This window comes from Ovis aries, chromosome 6 (assembly GCF_016772045.2).
Source record: "Ovis aries strain OAR_USU_Benz2616 breed Rambouillet chromosome 6, ARS-UI_Ramb_v3.0, whole genome shotgun sequence".
Lineage (NCBI taxonomy): Eukaryota > Metazoa > Chordata > Mammalia > Artiodactyla > Bovidae > Ovis > Ovis aries.
The window spans coordinates 4,920,100-4,942,144 of record NC_056059.1 but is presented as its reverse complement, the minus strand read 5'-3'; the positions used below and the strand labels follow the sequence as shown (position 1 = coordinate 4,942,144).

General features: G+C 39.7%; 1 protein-coding gene and 1 non-coding gene across 10 annotated transcripts in view; one reads left to right on the top strand and one right to left on the bottom strand.

The window, feature by feature from the left end:
• PRDM5 (PR/SET domain 5) overlaps nucleotides 1-22,045 on the bottom strand; it is a 268,026-nt gene that overhangs the window by 137,365 nt on the left and 108,616 nt on the right. For 6 of the 9 annotated variants that reach the window (XM_060416677.1, XM_015096345.4, XM_060416678.1 and 3 more), the window contains 6 exons: nucleotides 18,671-18,806; nucleotides 16,091-16,265; nucleotides 14,883-14,975; nucleotides 14,501-14,622; nucleotides 9,110-9,189; nucleotides 158-242 (listed from right to left, as the gene is read on the bottom strand). In XM_060416677.1, coding sequence (XP_060272660.1) covers nucleotides 158-242; nucleotides 9,110-9,189; nucleotides 14,501-14,622; nucleotides 14,883-14,975; nucleotides 16,091-16,265; nucleotides 18,671-18,806 — 691 coding nt within the window. The remainder of the gene's footprint in view (nucleotides 1-157; nucleotides 243-9,109; nucleotides 9,190-14,500; nucleotides 14,623-14,882; nucleotides 14,976-16,090; nucleotides 16,266-18,670; nucleotides 18,807-22,045) is intronic. The other 3 variants (XM_027970783.3, XM_060416679.1, XM_042251110.2) reach the window with 1 other exon arrangement.
• LOC114115446 (U6 spliceosomal RNA) lies at nucleotides 7,317-7,421 on the top strand. Its single transcript, XR_003589786.1, has one exon. It is a non-coding gene; the product is annotated as a U6 spliceosomal RNA (small nuclear RNA).

Sequence of the window (22,045 nt, the reverse complement as noted above, 5' to 3'; positions counted from 1 at the left end):
GAAGTTAAGTAACTTGTTCAGAATCATGCGGTCAGTCAGTGGCCAAGCCAGAACTAATAGCCAGGTCTCCTGATTACCCTCCTCTCAGAGCTCCTAAAAATGACAAGGTGAAGCTTTTGTACTGATTTCAGTATAAACGGAAAAATATGTGTTTTACCTGAGTGGGTGATCATATGACGCTTTAGCTGATTAGCTGAAATGAATTTCTTCATACATTCTTGACAATCAAATATCTCATGAATCTGCCAAAGGGTAAATGAACAGTTAACCGGCCGAGCCACAAAACTGTATAGGACTCAAGTATAAACATGTGGACAGTTGCCATTACAATACCTAAACTATGCATTATAATTCAGCCCTGATTTGTTCACATTATCCTATATAAGAAATGAAAATGCAATAGATGGGGAAACAGTGGAAACAGTGTCAGAGTTTATTTTTGGGGGCTCCAAAATCACTGCAGATGGTGACTGCAGCCATGAAGTTAAAAGACGCTTACTCCTTGGAAGAAAAGTTATGACCAACCTAGACAGCATATTCAAAAGCAGAGACATTACTTTGCCAACAAAGGTCCGTCTAGTCAAGGCTATGGTTTTCCCAGTGGTCATGTATGGATGCGAGAGTTGGACTGTGAAGAAAGCTGAGCACCAAAGAATTGATGCTTTTGAACTGTGGTGTTGCAGAAGACTCTTGAGAGTCCCTTGGACCACAAGGAGATCCAACAAGTCCATCCTAAAGGAGATCAGTCCTGGGTGTTCATTGGAAGGACTGATGCTAAAGCTGAAACTCCAATACTTTGGCCACCTAATGCGAAGAGTTGACTCACTGGAAAAGACCCTGATGCTGGGAGGGATTGGGGGCAGGAGGAGAAGGGGATGACAGAGGATGAGATGGCTGGATGGCATCACCAACTCAATGGACATGAGTTTGAGTAAACTCTGGGAGTTGGTGATGGACAGGGAAGCCTGGTGTGCTGCGATTCATGGGGTCACAAAGAGTCAGACACGACTGAGTGACTGAACTGAACTGAATGAACATAAGTTACCTAGTAGAACATGATCATTAAAAAATGTAAAACTGTATGATATTTAAATATGTAAAACAGATGACCTGTTTCTGAAGTACATAAAAAGTTTGTACTCTGCAAAAAATTATACCTAATATATATTAAGTCTCTGTTATACACAAACTTAGACTTGGAAATATGCCAAAATTTCCCATATTTGGAATGGATATGGAAATGGAATGGAAAAACTTGCCATTAAAAATATTCCCTTTCTAGTAGTCAACACTACTCAAAACTTAAACATATGTAGTAAAGATCTAAATATTAATTACCATGAAAGACAAAGATATGATTCTGAAAACTGTGAGTGTAGCTTACAACAACACTCCCACAGGACAGGAGGCTAAAAGTCTTCAAGTTTTATTAGTTTTTATGAGTTTCATTGCTGTGAGGATCTTTGATGGTTGAAGATGTGCCCTTTAAAATTGCTTAGACCGAAGGCTTCCCTTCTGTGCCGTGTGGTCCTTGCCTTCTGAGTACTTGTGTACAGCCCACCCTGTTTTCTGAGGAACCATAGGACTCTTTGGACCCTGTACCTCTGCCTTCAAGGTTAGAAGCCACCGCATATAGGCAAGTCTCACACGTTTCAGTGAAGGAGAAAGCAACGAGGGTGTCGGAGCCTCACAGAAACAGAACAGAGCCATCCGGGTTTCAAAAAACACAAATCTATCCCAACACTTCTCTATCAAAGAACGGAGCATTACACGCCTACAGTAAACTTGTTCTTACTTCAAATATTGGGGAGGGTCTTCCCAGCTTTCCCAGTTTCTTGTTACCTCACCTATTTCCCTGAGGAAATTCTGCCTGTATAAAAAACCTGGTGTACTTTCATAAAACTGGGTATCTTCAGTTTTTCCCTGGTCTTTAGAGTTATTTAGATTCTATAAAACTTACAGGAAATACTTTATACTTGTCAGGTCCCCAGGTTAAAAGCTTTGAAACCATCTAAATCCTCTTTCTTCTGATGACAAATTTCTCAAGTATATAGTCCATATACCTGCTTCTTCCCCATCTTAGGAGGACGTCAGGACCAAGACTGGAGAGACCCACAAGCAAAAACAGGTAATCATGGTTTCCTAGAGCAGAGACTCAAGAGCACAAACTGCTTAGGAATTAGTGCTGGGTTTTAAAAGGAGATTTGGACTGTGAAGAAGGCTGAACGCCAAATCGATACTTTTGAACTGTGGTGTTGGAGAAGACTCCTGAGAGTCCCTTGGACTGCAAGGAGATCCAACCAGTCCATTCTGAAGGAGATCAGCCCTGGGTGTTCTTTTGGAAGGAATGATGCTAAAGCTGAAACTCCAGTACTTTGGCCACCTCATGCGAAGAGTTGGCTCATTGGAAAAAACTCTGATGCTGGGAGGGATTGGGGGCAGGAGGAAAAGGGGACGACAGAGGATGAGATGGCTGGATGGCATCATGGACTCAATGGACGTGAGTCTGAGTGAACTCCAGGAGTTGGTGATGGACAGGGAGGCCTGGTGTGCTGCGATTCATGGGGTCGCAAAGAGTCGGACATGAGTGAGTGACTGAACTGAACTGTACTGTTTGTTTAAAGATAATAAGAACAGATTCATATTCTTAAAACTCTGTAACATATATCTTTTATAGTAACAAGCTACAAACTCATGACATGCCTTCTGAGACATACATAAATGAAACATATTTAGTTTATTTTTATTTTCAATGTTCTATTTATATTAGTATATACAAATTTTAAATTATTTATCCATACAAAACTGGCAGCTGTTGCTGCTGCTGCTAAGTCACTTCAGTCATGTCCAACTCTGTGCAACCCCATAGACAGCAGCCCACCAGGCTCCCCCATCCCTGGGATTCTCCAGGCAAGAACACTGGAGTGGGTTGCCATTTCCTTCTCCAATGCATGAAAGTGAAAAGTGAAAGAGAAGTCAGTTGCTCAATCGTGTCCCACTCTTAGCAACCCCATGGACTGCCGCCTACCAGGCTCCTCCGTCCATGGGATTTGCCAGGCAAGAGTACTGGAGTGGGGTGCTACTGCCTTCTCTGATGGCAGCTGTTAAACTAGAACAAAATATATTGGTTACTTAACCCTCACGGCTTTCGTGGAGAAGGAAATGGCAACCCACTCCAGTATTCTTGCCTAGAAAATTTGATGGACAGTGGGCTACCGTCCATGGGGTCGCAAAGGGTCGGACACGACCGCGTGACTGAGTGTGCACGGCTTTCAAAACATGAAACATTTTTAAGGGCTGAACTGAACTTTGATATTTCTAAAATTATAAAATACAATATTTACATGAAAGCACTTTTGTGTTGACTCTCTTATTCATAGTAGAAAACTCAACTGAAGATATTTTCAAAACTCCTATAAAACTATAAAAGTTTAATAAAATAGATTTAAAGTGACAATAATACTAATTATGCTTAATGCTAAGTAAAGCATTTTATAAAATGTTTATAGCTTACTAAATTGATATGAAGAATAATAACTCATAATCTGATGTCCCAAATTAAATAAGTTCCAAGAAGAATCATACTATATCTTACTGAAATACAGGACAGGACATAGTATTAATCTAGTTGTTGTTCAGTCAAAGTCGTGTCCAGCTTCTTGAGACCCCATGAACTGTAGCACGCCAGGCTTCCCTGTCCTTCACTATCTCCCAGAGTTTGCTGAAACTCGTGTCCACTGAGTCAGTTTTGCCATCCAACCATCTCCTCCTCTGTCACCCTCTTCTCCTCCTGCCCTCAATCTATCCAGTATCCAGGTTTTTCCAGTGAGTCAGCTCTCGGCATCAGGTGGGGAAAGTATGAGAGTTTCAGACACAGAGTCAGTTCTTCCAATAGTCAAGGTTGATTTCTTCCATGACTGACAGGTCTGATCTCCTTGCAGTCTAAGGGACTCTCAACAGTCTTCTCCAGCACCACAGTTTGAAAGCATTAATTATTCGATGCTCTGTCTTCTTTACTGTCCAACACTCTCATTTGTACATGAATACTGGAAAAACCATAGATATGACTACGAGGACCTTTGTCAGCAAAGTGATGTCTCCCCCATTTTAATATGCTATATTTGTTAAAATCAGACTGGTTATATTCTTTGCAGCTGAAGAAGGAGAAGCTCTATACAGTCAGCAGAAACAAGACTGGGAGCTGACTGTGGCTCAGATCATGAACTCCTTATTGCCAAATTCAGACTTAAATTGAAGAAAGTAGGGAAAACCATTAGACCGTTCAGGTATGACCTAAATCAAATCCCTTATGATTATACGTGGAAGTGACAAATAGATTCAAGGGATTAGATCTGATAGACAGAGTGCCTGATGAACTATGGACAGAGGTTCATGACCCTGTACAGGAGACAGGGATCAAGACCATCCCCAAGGAAAAGAAATGCAAAAACGCAAAATGATAGTCTGAGGAAGATGGCTGAGAAAAGAAGAGAAGTGAAAGGCAAAGGAGAAAAGGAAAAATATACCCATTTGAATGCAGAGTTCCAAAGAACAGAGGTAACAAAACCTTCCTCAGTGATCCAGGCAAAGAAATAAAGGAAAACAACAGACTGGAAAAGACTAGAGATCTCTTCAAGAAAATTAGAGATACCAAGGGAACATCTCATGCAAAGATGGGCTCGATTAAAGACAGAAATGGTATTGACCTAACAGAAGCAGAAGATATGAAGAAGTGGCAAGAATACACAGAAGAACTGTACAAGAAAGACCTTCATGACACAGAAAATAACAATGGTGTGATCACTCACCTAGAGCCAGACATCCTGGACTGCGAAGTCAAGTGGGCCTTAGGAAGCTATGGAGGTAAAGGAATTCCAGCTGAGCTACTTCAAATACGAAAAGATGATGCTGTGAAAGTGCTGCACTCAATATGCCAGCAAATTTGGAAAACTCAGCAGTGGCCACAGGACTGGAAAAGGTCAGTTTAAATTCCCATCCCAAAGAAAGGCAATGCCAAAGAATGTTCAAATTACCACACAATAGGACTCATCTCACACCTAGGACAGTAACGCTCAAAATTCTCCAAGCCAGGCTTCAATAATACGTGAACCATGAACTTCCAGATGTTCAAGCTGGATTTAGAAGAGGCAGAGGAACCAGTGATCAAATTGCCCACCTTCACTGAATCACCAAAAAAGCAAGAGAGTTCCAGAAAAGCATCTACTTCTGCTTGTTTGACTATGCCAAAGCCTTTGACTATATGGATCACAACAAACAGCAGAAAACTCTCAAAGAGATGGGAATGCCAGACCATCTTACCTGCCTTCTGAGAAACCTATATGCAGGTCAGGAAGCAACAGTTAGAACTGGACATGGAACAAAAGAATGGTTCCAAATAGGAAAAGGAGTACGTCAAGGCTGTATAATGTCACCCTGCTTATTTAACTTATATGCAGAGTACATCATGAGAAATGTTGGCCTGGATGAAGAACAAGCTGGAATGAAGATTTCTGTGAGAAATATCAATAACTTCAGATATGCAGATGACACCACCCTTATGGCAGAAAGCGAAGAAGAACTAAAGAGCCTCCTGATGAAAGTGAAAGAGGAGAGTGAAAACGTGGCTTAAAGCTCAATATTCAGAAAACTAAGATCATAGCATCCAGTCCCATCACTTCATGGCAAATCAATGGGCAACAGTGGAAACAGTGACAGACTATTTTGGGGGCTCCAAAATCACTGCAGATGTTGACTGCAGCCATGAAATTAAAAGACACTTGCTCCTTGGAAGGAACATTATGACCAACCCAGACAGCTTATTAAAAAGCAGAGACACTACTTTGCCAACGAAGATCCATCCAGTCAATGCTATGGTTTGTCCAGTAGTCATGTACAGATGTGAGAGTTGGACTACAAACAAAGCCAAGCACCAAAGAATTGATGCTTTTGAACTGTGATGTTAGAGATTCTTGAGAGTCCTTTGGACTGCAAGGAGATCCAACCAGTCAATCCTAAGTGAAATCAGTCCTGAATATTCACTGGAAGGACTGATGCTGAAACTCCAATACTTTGGCCCTGTGATGCAAAGAATTGACTCATTGGAAAAGACCCTGAGGCTGGGAAAGATTGAGGGCAGGAGGAGAAGCGGACAACAGAGGATGAGACTGTGGGATGACATCAACAGTCATGAGTTTGAGCAAATTTTCATGATGGACAGGGAAGCCTGGCATGCTGTAGTCCATGGGGTCGCAAAGAGTCGTACATGACCCAGTGACTGAAGTCAGGTTTGTCACAGCTTTTCTTCCACGGAGCAAGCATCTTTTAATTTCATAGCTGCAGTCACCATCCGCAGAGATTTTGGAGCCCAAGAATGTAAAATCTATCACTGTCTCCACTTTTTCCCTATCTATTTGCCATGAAGTAATAGGACTGGATGCTATGATCTTAGTTTTTTGAATGTTGAGTCTAGACTATAACGTAAATGTCGCATATTCATAGATTACTATCTGCTGTTTAGGTGAAATACTACCACCAAACTCTGTTAGACATTAGATATACCCAACTATAAACATGGGGCTTCCCTGGTGGCTCAAAGATAAAGAATCTGCCTGCCAATGCAAGGGATGCAGGTTTGACCCCTGGGCTGGAAAGATTCCCTGGAGAAGGAAACGGCAAACCGCTTCAGTGCTCTTGGCTCAGAAATGCCAAGACAGAGGAGCCTGGTGGGCTACAGTCCATGGGGTTGCAAAGGTGGGACACAACTTAGTGACTGAAGCGCAACCACCATGAGAACAGACTCAAAAACGGAGTCTGTAGAAGCTGCCTGTGGGTTCAGAAAGGGTAAGCCAAAGGAGCTGTGCTGTGACGGACACAGAGCTACACTGAGCTACCAAGTTGTTAGCATTCTGCAGAGACAACTTGGAGACTGTATTCCACCACCAGGTGGGATTTAAATCTATCTATAGAGATATTCCCTGGGGGAAAAGTTCTTATATTATGAAGAATATAAATGGAAAAGAGGACACTTTTCAGAATTATGTCCCACAACCAACTTTGCTGAAATTTTCTACTTGGCAAAATCTTAAATTTGGTAAGACATCTTAATTTTCAACTTTCTAAAATCAAGGAAAGAAAACAAAGAATTATAGCAGCAGGAGGATATTTAGAAAATGTCTATTCAGCTGGATTTTACACTTTTTTGTCTCAGACTAGGTTCTGCTTCAGGAGCTTTCAGGGTGATGGGGAGAAAGAGAGACGTAAAAGAAGCAGTAGTATCTGGATTGGATTCTGCGCTGAACTTCTAGAAAGTAGCTTCAGTGCTTGCTCCAGGAGCACTGATGCTAAATTTGGAATGATAGAGAAGACAAGCATGGTCCTCAAATATGAATTACATGTCAATTCCTGAAGAACTCTCTATTTTCAAACAACCTGATGCGATAACCTCTTGGAAACTGAAAAAACAAAGTAGTTTCATGGCACTTAGGGAACTGGAGAACAACGGTCAGCTCCATGCCACACTTAATGAGAGGCCCTGTGCTCCACGGAGGGTTAGTGACAGACTGCGACACCCACAGTCCTCACTCTGTCCACTGCTCGTTCCATATTTTCTCCCTAAAGATCCAATTACTTAACATGCAGGATATAACCCTAGATATCTTAATAATTTAACTATCTTATATGTTACAGGTTAAATCCACAGCCTAAATTGGTTGAAGATATTGCACTGAATATCATATGAATTTTAAGATCTGTCAAGTTATTTTGGAATATATCGATACACAAAAAAAGAGACAAATTCAATTTATAAACTATAATGTAAAATTTTACTTCCACTGGTACCATCTCCTCTTTAGTATTAAATGATTAGAAAACAGTATCATATGCTCATAGATATCCTGAAAAAAACCATATGTGAAATCAGGAAATTATCATTTGTATCTTTGTTATAGTAATAGATAAAATACATTTTTGGACTATCCCATGATATGAACAAAAATCTCAATTCTATTTTAACTCTATTCTGTCATAAATTTGATTAACAAGTGCCAATGCTGTTAGGGTTAATAGCTGTCATTTTTTTCAGGCTAACTTTCATATTAAAATAGTAACTTAGTAAACTGTTTTACGTTTATTACAAAATGTATTTAATTTATTTTCTCCTAATACAGTTGACCACTGAACAACAGAGGGGTCTGGGGGTTAGACCCACTGCACCGCCACTCCCACTCCTCCTCACCTGCCCTTTTAGTGGAAAAGTTGTGTAACTTTACAGTGGACCCTCCACATCTGCAAATTCAACCAATCCCTGACTGTACAGTAATGGAGTATGTATTAACTGAAAAATGCTGTAAGTAGACCAGCACAGCCGAAACCTGCGCTGTTCAAGGGTCAACTGTGTAATCATTTGTTTCTGCTGACAATACTCTGACATTTTTGTACATTACTTTAAGCTCTTCAAAATAACAGAGCTCTTGTCTTCGTTTTTCCAGACTTAAATATAATACACATACATTTCAGGCCAAACGTGACTGTAGAGTATATTATAAATATACAAAAATATTGTGGTTTCCTCAAATATATAATATTTCCTGAGCAAACAGCAACTGGTGAAGCATGAAACCAGCATGAGGTGTTATAATGAGGGGCTCAGACACTATACTCCACTGAAGAAATATTTCTACTTATTCTGAATAACAATAAATAACTCAAAATATTATTTTGCAAGAGCTGGCTTTTCTGTATATCAGTCTTGCTTTTTTGAGTACACTGTGTGCCTAGTCTCTCAGTCATGTCCAACTCTGTGACCCCATGGACTGTAGCGTGCCAGGCTCCTCTGTCCATGGGGATTCTCCAGGCAAGAATACTGGAGTGAATTGCCATGTACTTCTCCAGGGGATCTTCCTGACCCAGGAATCGAGCTGAGGTCTCCTGCATTGCAGGTGGATCCTTCATCAGCTAAGCTGCAGGGGAAGCCCCTTAGAGTATATTAGTATAAAATTAATGACAAAGCTCTGTCTTCATAATATATAAAGCAATTAACATTTTTCCTGGAAGACACTATGATTAAAGATCTTACACTATGATGAACATTAGTTTTTATTTTACTGACCTTCCTATGTTCCTGTAGGCTTGATGCTGAAGAACACTTTTTATTGCACACTGAACATATGAGTTTTTTCTTAGGATCCCCTGAAGAAAAACACAAATGAAATAAAATAAAATACCATCATGATTTACATGAAACTATTAAGAGGAGCATTAGATAAGTGTTTCTAGGTGATATATAATTTCTAAAAGGGTATTTCATCTTCTTCACTTGTAACTCCGAAACTGTCAGTTTTGTAAATATATCCATTAAATTCAGATAAAAAATAGGCTATATTTTGAAATGGTTCTTTCAAAATCTGAGTACTATTTAGCTTGGTATACTACTTTCTACATACATAACATGGGATTTTCACCTCTGCATATACTAATTTAGTAAAAAAAGAGTAAAGCACACTTTCATGAAAAATTAAAATTAATCAAATGTGTACATAAAACATTGGATTTATTCATTTATAAGCTGATTTTGCCACTTGCTTTATATTTAACAGAATATTTTATTTAATCAGCTGGGTTTTTAAAAATGGAATTCATAGGTTATTCTTTTCAGCACTACAAGCTTGCAAGATCACTGAGTATATAATTAACCATCTTAATGTTAAAAACCAGAATAAAGTAAGATCAAGAATAGTAAAACATTACATGACATTCATAATATTACACAAATCCTACAAAGATAAATTTTTGTCTTCCTCATAGTGATTATAATTATAGTAGGTCATTTCAAATTTCACAGTGGCTATAGAAAACAAAAGAATGAATAAAACAAGATTTTCAAATACAGTGTAATAACAATACCACATATGTAACCACAGGATATTTTTTCAACTTTTAATTGATTTCAAAGAATCAATAAAGTAAACAATTAATAAAATGAACTATTATACATCCATCACTTGGCTCCCAAAGGACTAATCCACGCCTATTCCTGTCACAACCTCAACCCTATCCAGTCCTTTCCTTCTCTCTTTTTTTGCAAGAAATCTAAAATCAGTAGAAAACAAGCTAACAAAAAAATTTTTTTTTGAAGACTGTGTTTATGAGAGAGGAATACCTTCAGAAAAAGTAACATATTAATTGTTGTCTTATCATTCAAGATACTTATTTCATATAATGCACTATTTTTAACATGTTACATAGCATAGCCAAGAAAAATTTTCTTGGTGATTGACATAATATGGCCAATAAAGGACAAAATTCTCCTGAGCAAAATGAGTATTTTACAACATGCATTTGGTCACCAATTCTTTATGTCTATCTATTAAAACACGAAGGGCCACTGAGAAAGAATATCCCCTCTTTCCCAGCTTGCATAAAAGACAATGCATTAAAGTGCTCCACTCAATATGTCATCAAATTTGGAAAACTTTGCAGTGGACACATGACTGGAAAAGATTAGTTTTCATTACAATCCAAAAGAAAGACAATATCAAAGAATGTTCAAACTACCGCACAATGGCACTCATTTCAAATGTTAGAAAGGTAATGCTCAAAATCCTTCAAGCTAGGCTTCAAAAGTATGTGAACCAAGAACTTCCAGATGCACAAGCTGAATTTAGAAAAGGCAGAGGAACCAGAGATCAAACTGTAAACATCCACCAGATCATAGAAAAAGCCAAAGAATTCTAGAAAATCATCTAAGTCTGCTTCATTGACTACACTGAAGCCTTTGACTTTATGGATCACAACAAACTATGGAAAACTCTTAAAGAAATAGGAATACCAGACCATCTGACCTGTCTCCTGAGAAACCTGTATGCAGGTCAGGAACCAACAGTTACAACTGGACATGGAACAACAGACTGGTTCCAAATTGGGAAAGGAGTACGTCAAGGCTGTATATTGTCACCCTGCTTATTTAACTTATATGCAGAGTACATCATGAGAAACTCTGGGCCAGAAGGATAAGCTGGAATCAAGATTGCCGGGAGAAATATCAATAACCTCAGATATGCAGATGACACCACCCTTATGGCAGAAAGTAAAGAGGAACTAAAGAGCCTCTTGATAAAGGTGAAAGAAGAGACTGAAAAAGTTGGCTTAAAACTCAACATTCAGAAAACGAAGATCATGACATCTGGTCCCATCACTTCATGGCAAATAGAAGGGGAAAAATGGAAACAGTGACAGCTTTTATATTCTTGGGCTCCAAAATCACTACAGACAGTGATTGCAGCCATGAAATTAAAAGACACTTGCTTCTTGGAAGAACAGCTATGACAAACTGAGACAGTGTATTAAAAAGCAGAGACATCACACTGCCAACAAAGGTCTATATAGTGACAGCTATGGTTTTTTCAGTAGTCATGTATGGATATGAGTGTTGGCCCATAAAGAAGGCTGAGTGCCAAAGAATTTATGCTTTCGAACTGTGGTGTTGGATTAGATTCTTGAGAGTTCCTTGGACTGCAAGGAGATCAAACCAGTCCCTCCTAAAGGAAATCAACTCTGACTATTCACTGGTAGGACTGATGCTGAGGCTGAAGGTCCAGTACTTTGGCCACCTGATGCCCAGATCTGACTGACTGGAAAAGACCCTGATGCTAGGAAAGATTGAAGGCAGGAGGAGGAGACAACAGAGGATGAGATGGTTGAATAGCATCACCGACTCATTACCACACGAGTTCGAGCAAACTCTTGGAGACGGTGGAGAGCAGGGGAGCCTGGCCTGCTGCAGTCCATGGGGTCACAAAGAGTCGGACATAACTGAGCATCTGAACAACACAACCACCTTACTGTAATCCACAGTCCTCTGTTGTCCCCGCTTATCCCTTAAACCAGCTCCTTTTTGAGTTTAGACCTTTTTTCTTTCCCACCAGTTAGGTCACGCATGAGGGAGAGCATAGAGATAGAAGTGAGATTTCCATGATCACTCACTTCACCTTTCCCAATACTTCTGCCTCTGCTCTACCCGCTGGAGTCAGAGACAATACACCATCCCTCCTCGTCAACCTTTTCTCTCCTCCTCGTGGCTTCTAGTCTTTATCCCAGAACTAGAATCCTAGTCCTCAGAAGAAATATGGGGAAAGTTTATGACTGTTTGCCTGAGGATGTAGGTAAATGTTATCTCCTATAAAATCAAAATCTCTTGTCAGCAACCACAGAATCAAATCAAAAGAGAAAAAATGGTTAAGATGGTTAAGGTGGGTTAAGGGGATCAACCCCCTCACTGCTTCCTCTTGAGTAACTGGAAAGGACGCCACCCTACAAGTTTCCCCAGGGTTAAGGACAAGAGCAACTACAAAGCTACAACCAGACTTTATGCCATTTTAGTTTATATATTCAGCTAAGTCTGATATTTGACTTTCCGATTCAGCTTTCAAAAACAGTCAGGAACACATTACTAACTAATGTGGGAGATGCATGAAAAATTAATTCAACAATACTGAATACACAGCTACTTAAGTACTGTGAGTTTCAGCACAATGTGGGTTAAGTGTGCCTCCAGGAGCTGGTCTGAGAACCCACCCACCATATGTTACTGGTGCTACGGAAAAATGTGACTCATATTTAAAAATTCAGCTTCTCTTTTCTCAGTATCTTCAATTCATATCACCTAACAAGGAACATTTGTCCTTGTCAGTGGTAAAGCTGCACGGCCTTCTCTTTCCTTGAGTATCTTTGTCTTTCTAGAGTAAAGGGTTCTACAACCATATGTACAAACACTGCTTTTTTTCGTTATTCTGAATATGGAATATTCTTTCCCCAAATATCCATGTAGTTCACAGACAAAAGAGAAGAAGCAAGAGAGAGGCTACGAATGAGAGGCAGACTGTGTACCAATTCCAGCAAAAAATATGCATGTGGCCTTTGGCTGAAATACAGTAAGTTTCATATTTTATAGAATCTACAACATAGAAAAATAAAAAAACTTCCCTATATATATTCACTCTTACAAAATCAATATGAGCTTTCAGAATCAGTAATATTTTAATATCCAAGACCAACTACAAGAAATCTTAAAGAAATTAGGCTTATAGCACAGTCTGAAGACCACATGCCCAATAACAAGAATGTAAGTTTCCAGAGTTTTAGTGTGCATCTGGTTTTTTACTTAGTTCAGCAAAGTTAACTTTAAAAATGACATAAAAGATTTGTTATAATACATTGCAGACAACGATGGGGGAAATTAAGAACAGCATTTTAAACCATAACAGCTATTAAAAAGCAAAAACTATGAAGAGACAGGTCTATCAAAAAGTTATGACTGCCTTTTGCAGACATAGAAAAGGCCTAAATATAAAGAATTCAGAAAAATGCCATCTTCCCTACATCAGTCATATATCATTCAAAAGGAGAGAGAGAAGTCAGGACACTGTGAAGTCTCAGTGCTGTTCCTCATTCTGAAGCTGTATTTCACAAGGCCATACCTCCTGCCACCCTGAGCTTTCATACGTGGCTGGTACTGAGAGTCAGCCCAAACCAGTGATGTGCAGCTGGACCCAGCAGTCATGCTCATACGAGCTTTCCCAACTAGCATTAAAGGAGACGCTTTTTGGACACTGAATAAACACAGGAAATAGAAGCTGAGTTCCAACTATTCCTTTCCCCTGCACATGAGAATAAACAGGATAGAAGAAAAGAAATAACACTTTCTTCCTATCTAGAAATACATTTCCACCCTTAAGCCAACAGCAATAGTAATCACCTGAGAAAAATATCAGTATAGAAGGATATGAGAAGTGCCATGAACCTCAGTCTCCTTTAAGGAAGACACTGAAGGAAACAAATCATCAACTCTGAAAATATTAATCTGTTCAATTCAGTGCAAGAGATTCAACCCCTAAACCAAAATCCATTTACTGTATGCTAGGCAGATGAAATCTAAGTAACAAAGCTTCTAACTATTTAGCTATTGTTTAGCTAACCATTAGAAAAAATACAAATTGTATCTGCTTTATAAATCCAAATATATTCAATTTGCATGTCAAAACGTAGCCAGTAATCTTCTCCAATATAGGAGAAATGTAAGAGTTTTTTAAAAATTAATTTTACTGTGAAAATATAAAGGCAGAAGAGTTTTCAGTTAGTAGTTTTTAAATATGCCACTTTTAAATATATCTACCATAAGAGAGATTTCACGTGCTGAAGCATTAAAATTACTACCTAAAATATTAATTCTTAATACATCTGGCTACCAAGCACAAACAGATCCTAGCTTAGGTTTCCAGTTATGATTAATTCAGAAATGGGAAAAACGATGACTATCACTGAAATCAACTTAAAAAGAAATAATGTTCAGTGAAAGAAAAAAAATTCCACTTCCAGAGCGCTACATCTGTGTGAAATACAATGGGAAAGCAAGCTCTGTCCTTGAGAGTGAGCATTAAGAACAGACCACAGCCGCCCGGGGAGAGGAGGCCCCTTCAAACACGGCCCTCTGATGACTCCTCACCGGTGTGGACGTTCTCCTGGTGTCTCCTCAGGGCTTCCTTGCTCTTCAGCCTCTTCCCACAGCTGTCCGCCTTACACACAAACCTGGCATCTCCCTGGCACGCCTCCTGGTGCTGCTCAAAACTGCAAGACAAGCAGGACAGGGGAACAGGGAGGAGAAACGGTGAGGACACCTACTCATTTCTAGCATCCTGGCTGGCTTTTGTAATGCATGCTCCCCAGTAGAGCTCCAGGGTCATTACAAGCATTACCTAGGCAGGGAGGAAGGAAAGCACTCAAATTCTGTGGCCATATGAGACTAAACCACTAAGAAGCATGAAAGCATGCATGCCAGTAACGACCCACGATCGTGTAACAGCCGTCTGATAACTCAGACACAAAACCTCGATGCTGAACTGAAGGAAGAATTGCAAACAGAGCACTGAAAACTTCGTGAGGAATCCTTCAGACTGCTTTTCGCTGAGCACTGAAGAACACTGGGGGGAAATAGAAAAAACAAACAAACAAAAAAAAAACTGGAAGTCTACGACAAAAGCTTATGAAAATACCTCTACTTTGAATAGTCACACTCATGATCTCTCTTTTTCTTCCGTCTTTTGCCCTTAAACTTTTTAGTAGCACCTAACAGCTCAGCAAAAGTATGCTTGATGTAGTACATATAACATAAAATTCAATAAAAACTGACGAGAATGCAGTTTTAAAATACATTCATTAAAAAGTATATAGCCTTTGCTTGTTTGAAAGTGTATAAGAGAATTTCTAAATGTATAATCTCCTGCCATTATAAAAGTTTTCAAGTTTTTCAAGTTTTGAACAGAAATATTTAATCTCAAATATCATAAGCAGAAGTGGGTAAATATATGAAAATTATTTTAATATGAAATACAGCATGTTTCAAAATTTTACTTGAATGAATAAAAAATAAAACATTAAGCCTATGTTAAAGATTTCTTGCTCATATGCAAGGTGACATTATGTTAAAAACAGAAGTTTATAAATACATATATACACTTTCTCATTTTTAGTAACTCATGATACTGTAAAATACTTAAATAAAAGGATAAATTTATATGCTGTTAATATAAACAGTTAAAATAATAAAGGGTGTCAAGCAATGGGTGGGACCATTTTATTCACTTCATCCTTAGATCCTGCACATATTCATCTTCAAAGTGATTTCTCCAACATTGCTATGAAATAAACACTGCTTCCCAAAATGTCCCTGTATTCTTTATACTCCAAACTCCCTCCATTTCGTTACCTTTTTTTTACCTGATTTCAGAGGAGTATCACATGCAGATCACTCAAACTCGATCTGCCACCTCAAAGCACTAGCTAAATTATGCATATCAGATTTCAGATTAGTACACCAATGAGCTTAATATTGAATGGAAAGTTATTAAACTTCATAAACAGAATGTTTGAAAAATCAATGTAAGAAAAGTTAATGACAGTGACAATAAAGAATGCTTAATTTCTATACACACACCATCACACAGGCACACAGGTTAGAAACTAACTATAAGACAAACGAAATAAAAGAGTTAAAATATCAGCTTATAACTTCAGAGATTATCTTTAATGTACGCACTGTCTTTGCAAAGCCTGCTTAACTGGGAATTTCTTCCCACAGCTCTTGCACTTATATTCTTTCTCCTCTGTGGGTTTCTGGTGCAATGTCTGAAGATGCTCGGCAAGAATTTCCTCACTGGTAAAACTCGATTCACAGTGGGGACAGGCATAGTCCTCTTTACAGCCAAAGCGATCTGCATATTTACAAGCAAGCAGAATTATGAGACAAAAATGAAGAGCCAAGAACTGCTCAGTTTTGCCCTCATTTTAAAATCAAAATTAACTGTGCTAACGGTACCAGCTTAGTAAAATTTTATTATCTCTATAAGTATGAATAGGCTGCCCATGAAAAATAACAGAAAGTGTTACGAGAACATTTTTTTAAAAACCATCGTGTTTCACCAATTCAAACTCAACTTTTAATCTACCCTGTAACATTAACCTTTCACATCAAAGAGTTATTACAAACGTTGAACTGGAAAGCCAAAGTCTTCCCTGAAACAGGTCATCTTGAGTTCACTTTTAGCTGCAAGAAGAGAGAAACCCAAGCAAGGTGAACTATGCTGAATTACCAAGGGGAATCTCACATATATGTGAAAAAGACCAGGGTCACAGAAACAGCACTCACCGCAGCACGCCGAGTGAGGCGCCACTGCCTCCCCGGCCATCAGCCCCACGCGGACTGCCACGGCTATCCCCACATTTCAAAGTGCGCTAGTTAACTTACGTATGTTTCTTGATTATCAAATACAGTTAGATTTAGATAAAATGCGGAAAATATGAAGGAATAAAAATCACCAATAACCCCATAACGAAGAGACAACTACTGAAATCTCTTTCCATGACTGACTTATCTTATGTGAATTTGTATTTTATAGAGTCTAACAATAGCTACTTTTATGATCATCCTTTTCATGTAGTTTCATACATAGCTACTTTTTCCACGTAGTATTTTCTTAAGTCAATTTTTTTTAAACTTTAAGGTACCATAACTTACTTATTTAACCAAACTCTCCACTGATTGACATTTGAGTGGATTCTTTGTTTCTTCTGCTGTTTGTTTTTGCATCTATTTTGGGGGGTTATTTTGTTTGTTTGGGGGATTTTATGTTTTGCATTTATAAACAAAACTAAATTCTAAAGAGCTATTAAAGTTTCCACTGATTCTTTTTTACAAAAAAAACTTATTTTATTATATAAGTCATGGTCTTAAAAAGTAGGAGACTTATTTTTAAGGTAAAACAGGGGACACAGTAGTACCATACTCTTGGGGCAATGTTGAAAATAAATACAAAAATGAAGAAAACACAAAATTATACAGAAATAATTCCCATCAACCGAAATCTAACATCCCAACAACATAATGCATATTGGAAAGACAAAACTGATAGCCTGTCCTCATCTTCCTTTTAAATATTCCAGCCAAATTAAACAGAGGCATAATCTGGAAATACTCAGAACACTCATACTTTCTCAGTCAATGACATATAGTTAAAACAGAAAATTCACATAGAAGACATTACTACCACGGTTACTAAAGAAACCCATGTCACTTCTGAAGTGGCTTTGTTGAACAGAAGGAAAAATACTCTATAGAAAGACCAGCCTTTTACAAAATGTGAACGCCTACACCACCCTTCACAATTCCCTTGTGACCGATCAACAGTAAAACACAAATGAGAGAAATAAGCCCGATGACAAGTGATATCCACTGGCAGAGGACAAGCAAGTGACATGCGTCTCCTACACTGCGGGGCTGACAGAAGCAAGTCCATCCGCAGTCCCTGCGCATTCCCGGTGACCCTACCGGTACAGCCCTGCAGTGCTATGGGTCTCCACAACCAGACAGAGGAGCATTTCCAGATGCTCCAGATTCTCAAAGGATCTTAAACAAGAGCAAGGCCCAGGAAAACTCCCACAGGGCCCAACAGGACCTCTGCACTGGCCCTTCCCCATGTGCAGAAGAGAAAGTCAAGCCTCAGAGCTAGTGACCAGCCCGGTTACAACACGGGTGAACGACAAAGTCAGGGCTGGAGCACAAAAAGCCCCAGTATCAGTCCCCAGCAGTGAGAGCAGGGAGCTGCCGAGGGGCCTGGCAGCCTCCAGAACACATCTGTCCCCTCCAGCCCACTGTCCCCTCCCCCCTCCAGCCCACCGTCCCCTCCCCCTCCAGCCCACCATTCCATCCCCCTCCAGCCCACCATTCCATCCCCCTCCAGCCCACCATTCCATCCCCCTCCAGCCCACCATTCCATCCCCCCTCCAGCCCACCATTCCATCCCCCTCCAGCCCACCATTCCATCCCCCCTCCAGCCCACCATTCCATCCCCCTCCAGCCCACCATTCCATCCCCCCTCCAGCCCACCATTCCATCCCCCTCCAGCCCACCGTCCCCTCCCTGCTGGGAGACAGGCTCAGGCTGGGTGCCCTCTGAGAATTCTGACAAAACGCACTTTATTTTGAGAACACACTATTACAATGCCATTACGATTCAAGCGCATTTCAAACTCTGTTCCTCCTACCACTTGCGTTCTCCTGGCCCCCCAGTTAGAGTTAACACCTTTTCTGCTAGCTGTTGATTGTCCTTTAGAGCTTTTACCTTCCTCCTCACTGATCACTGTCATCATTTGCTGTTCTTCCTCATCGGCCTCCATGTCACTGTCCAGGTAGCCAATCAGAAGCTCTGTATCTGTTTCTATATCTTCAATTGCCAAGTAGAAAATGTTTTCTCCTTCCTAAGACAAAATTAAAAATATATGCTGTTGTAGGATCAATGTATCACAATAATAAAAAAAATGCTAAATCATTTCTGACAGAAATCATTTTAAAATACATTGAGTCCCATGTGCTCATGTAAAGTTACTACTACTTTTTTAAATCTTTTTTTAAAATCTGAACACTGAAAAAAGGAAACTAACAATATTTAGTCACCTGGCAAATAAAACACAAATATATATTAAAGATAGTGTCGTTTATAACTAACAAATGAAATAAGGACAATTATTTAACTTTCTAAAAACAAATTCTGCACCATTAATTGGGTTCATGCAGTAACACCTTGTGGAGGTCCCTAAATGCAGTAGAAAATAAATCTGTTAAGCAATGATGTCATTTTTGAACCCAAAAAGAGACCAATGAAGTATCAATGATTTAATTATGATTGATATAAAATGCAAAACTAAAAGAAGAAAAAAACTGTCAAGTTATAACACAAACCAGAGAAACTGCAAATGAACCCGGAAAGAATTTCCAAAAACAGAAGACAGACTAGGCACCTGCAAGATTCAAAGCATCGTGTACCTAAGTAATCATGTGGACCTAAATCCCACTAAAACAACAGAAGAAAGAAGAAACAAGTTCTACCATCAACATATCACCTTTTCAAAAAACTCAAGGAGACAGAAATCAGCCAGGGTTGCTAATGCAGAAGAAATCTCAACCCACAATAGACCGAGAAGAGGAAAGCTGCAAAGAATAGCCTAGGGAAACCCCAGAGAAACTTCATCCTTGGAACCAGCAAAGCCCCTCTGGGCCTGGGGCCAGTCGCCAGGGAAGCCAGAAAGCGGCTGCTTAGCTGGCTGGCCCTAGGAGAAACACTCAGAACAGTTGTCTTTTACAGAGTTGAGGATTTGTTCTGGGAGGGCTCCTGGTTTGGGTGCTGAGGATAAAGAGAAGTAAAGCATAGATTGAATTTACTGAACTTTCAAGGTGACCAAGTGAAGGAAAGAACAAGGACAATGAGTTCGCCAGGGAGTGAAATCCAGCACAGAACAAAGCCTCCTCTCCTAGGACAGCACCACAGAGCCTAAGCTAGGGAGGGAGAGAGGGGAAGGAGAGGAGAGGGGAGGGGAGGAGGAGGAAGGGTGTGTAAAGAATGCACACATGTCCACAGAGCAGAACTGCATGGAAAACTGGAGAATATGTGTCAAATTGTTACAGAGTTATCATTATGAGGCTGGGAGAAGTAAGAGTCTATATTGAATACTATTTCAGTTTCTTCTTACAACAAAGATTTCTTTGCAATTATGAAAATAATAAATATTAGAAAATTCCATGGTGAGACAGAACTTATGATCACATTTATCAAATACTGTGCAAGGGAGGACTGCCTCAAAAGTTCAAAGCAATGAAGCACATCTAACCATTAGCTGCAGTTAATTAAATGGAAGTTTCTATAATATTTAGAGATTCTTGGAAGTTCATGAATTTAATATCACCAGAAACACACAAAAAAGTTATTTCTAGTTAAGAACACAGTAAATTTATATACCATTGTTAAACAAAAAACCAATGTGGACACGAAGCAAAATGAAGATTTCTCTTTAAATTAACTCAGAAGCAACACTTTCCATGGTTTGGAAAGTACTTACTAAAACAGTCATCCAAAGCAACAAAGGACTCATCTAATGTAGACTTCAGAAAATAATTATAAATCTTAGTGCTTATCTGATCAATATCCAAGAAAGTTAATTGAAATGTCTTTACAGTATATCTGTCATTAATTTTATGATGACCTTCAAAGCACCAAGAGAAGATAATAATTTTTAATTTTAAAATGTGATAGCATTAACTTAAACTGCAATTATAAGACACAGCATACCTATTTAGGGGTTCTGTAATAAAAGACAATTTTAATATACCAGTTAAAGCCTCAATTTAATGAAAGTAATGCCAGCATTACAAGCTCCAAGGATCAAAACTACATGTTCCATCTGTACTCCAAACTTGTGATAAGAGGAGGAATGTCACAAGAGTAATGTCTCCAACCTAATTATTTAATGGAGATGTTTAGATATTTTTTTACATATAATTCCTACCAGTACCCAGACCAAGAACCTCTTTCTTTACATTGGCCATTTAAGAAGCATCCTCTTAAATTGCTTCTTTGCCTGCTCATAGTTGATTTAATCACTCAATAACCTCCATTACACCATTCTTCGAAGCCTCCGGCTGTCAGAACCTGCCAGGTTTCCAATCCCTGGAGCTCTCTCAAGCTCTCTTGGGGTGTTTTTTCCCACCCATAGGCTCATCCCCCTGATAGCTCAGTTGGTAAAGAATCCTCCTGCAATGCAGGAGACCCAGGTTTGATTCCTGGGTCGGGAATATCCACTGGAAAAGGGATAGGCTACCCACTCCAGTATTCTTGGGCTTCCCTTGTGGCTCAGCTGGTAAAGAATCCACCTGCAATGCAGGAGACCTGGGTTCGATCCCTGGGTTGAGAAGATCCCCTGGAGAAGGGAAAAGCTACCCACTTCAGTATTCTGGCCTGGAGAATTCCATGGACTGTACAGTTCATGGGGTAGCAAAGAGTTGGACACAACTGAGCGACTTTCTCTTTCAGGCTCATCCCAGGCCCAATCTCCTGTCCTTTGGCAAGAGAGTTTAAAGTGCCTGACCCAACACTCAGGGACTGAGCATCAACTCCCAGTTGTCATAAACTGGCCATGGCCTCCAGCTTTGATAACTATTTTAACATTCTTTTTTTTTTTATGGCTGTGTGGGTCTTTGCTGCTTCTCAGACTTTCCTCTAGTTTGGCACCTGGGCCTCTCACTGCAGCGGCTTCAGTAGCTGCGGCCCCCAGGCTCTAGGGCACAGGCTCCTTAGTGGTGGTGCACAGGCTTAGCTGCTCCAGCAGCCCGTGGCATCTTCCCGGACCAGGGATCAAACCCGTGTCTCCTACATCAGCACGTGGATTCTCTACCACTGAGCCACAAGGGAAGCCCCTGCTGTAATATTCCGATCCTGAAATTTACTTCTCTTTATTTCAGCTACCATTTCTGGTTATGTGGTTTGTGGCTTAGTCCCCTGAAGAGCAGGGTGACCACATACAGCCATGATGTACTTCTTTCCCAATTTGGAACCAGTCAGTTGTCCCATGTCCAGCTCTAACTGTTGCTTCTTGACCTGCATACCTCCTGAGGTTTCTCAGGAGGCAGGTAAGATGGTCTGGTACTCCCATCTCTTTAAGAATTG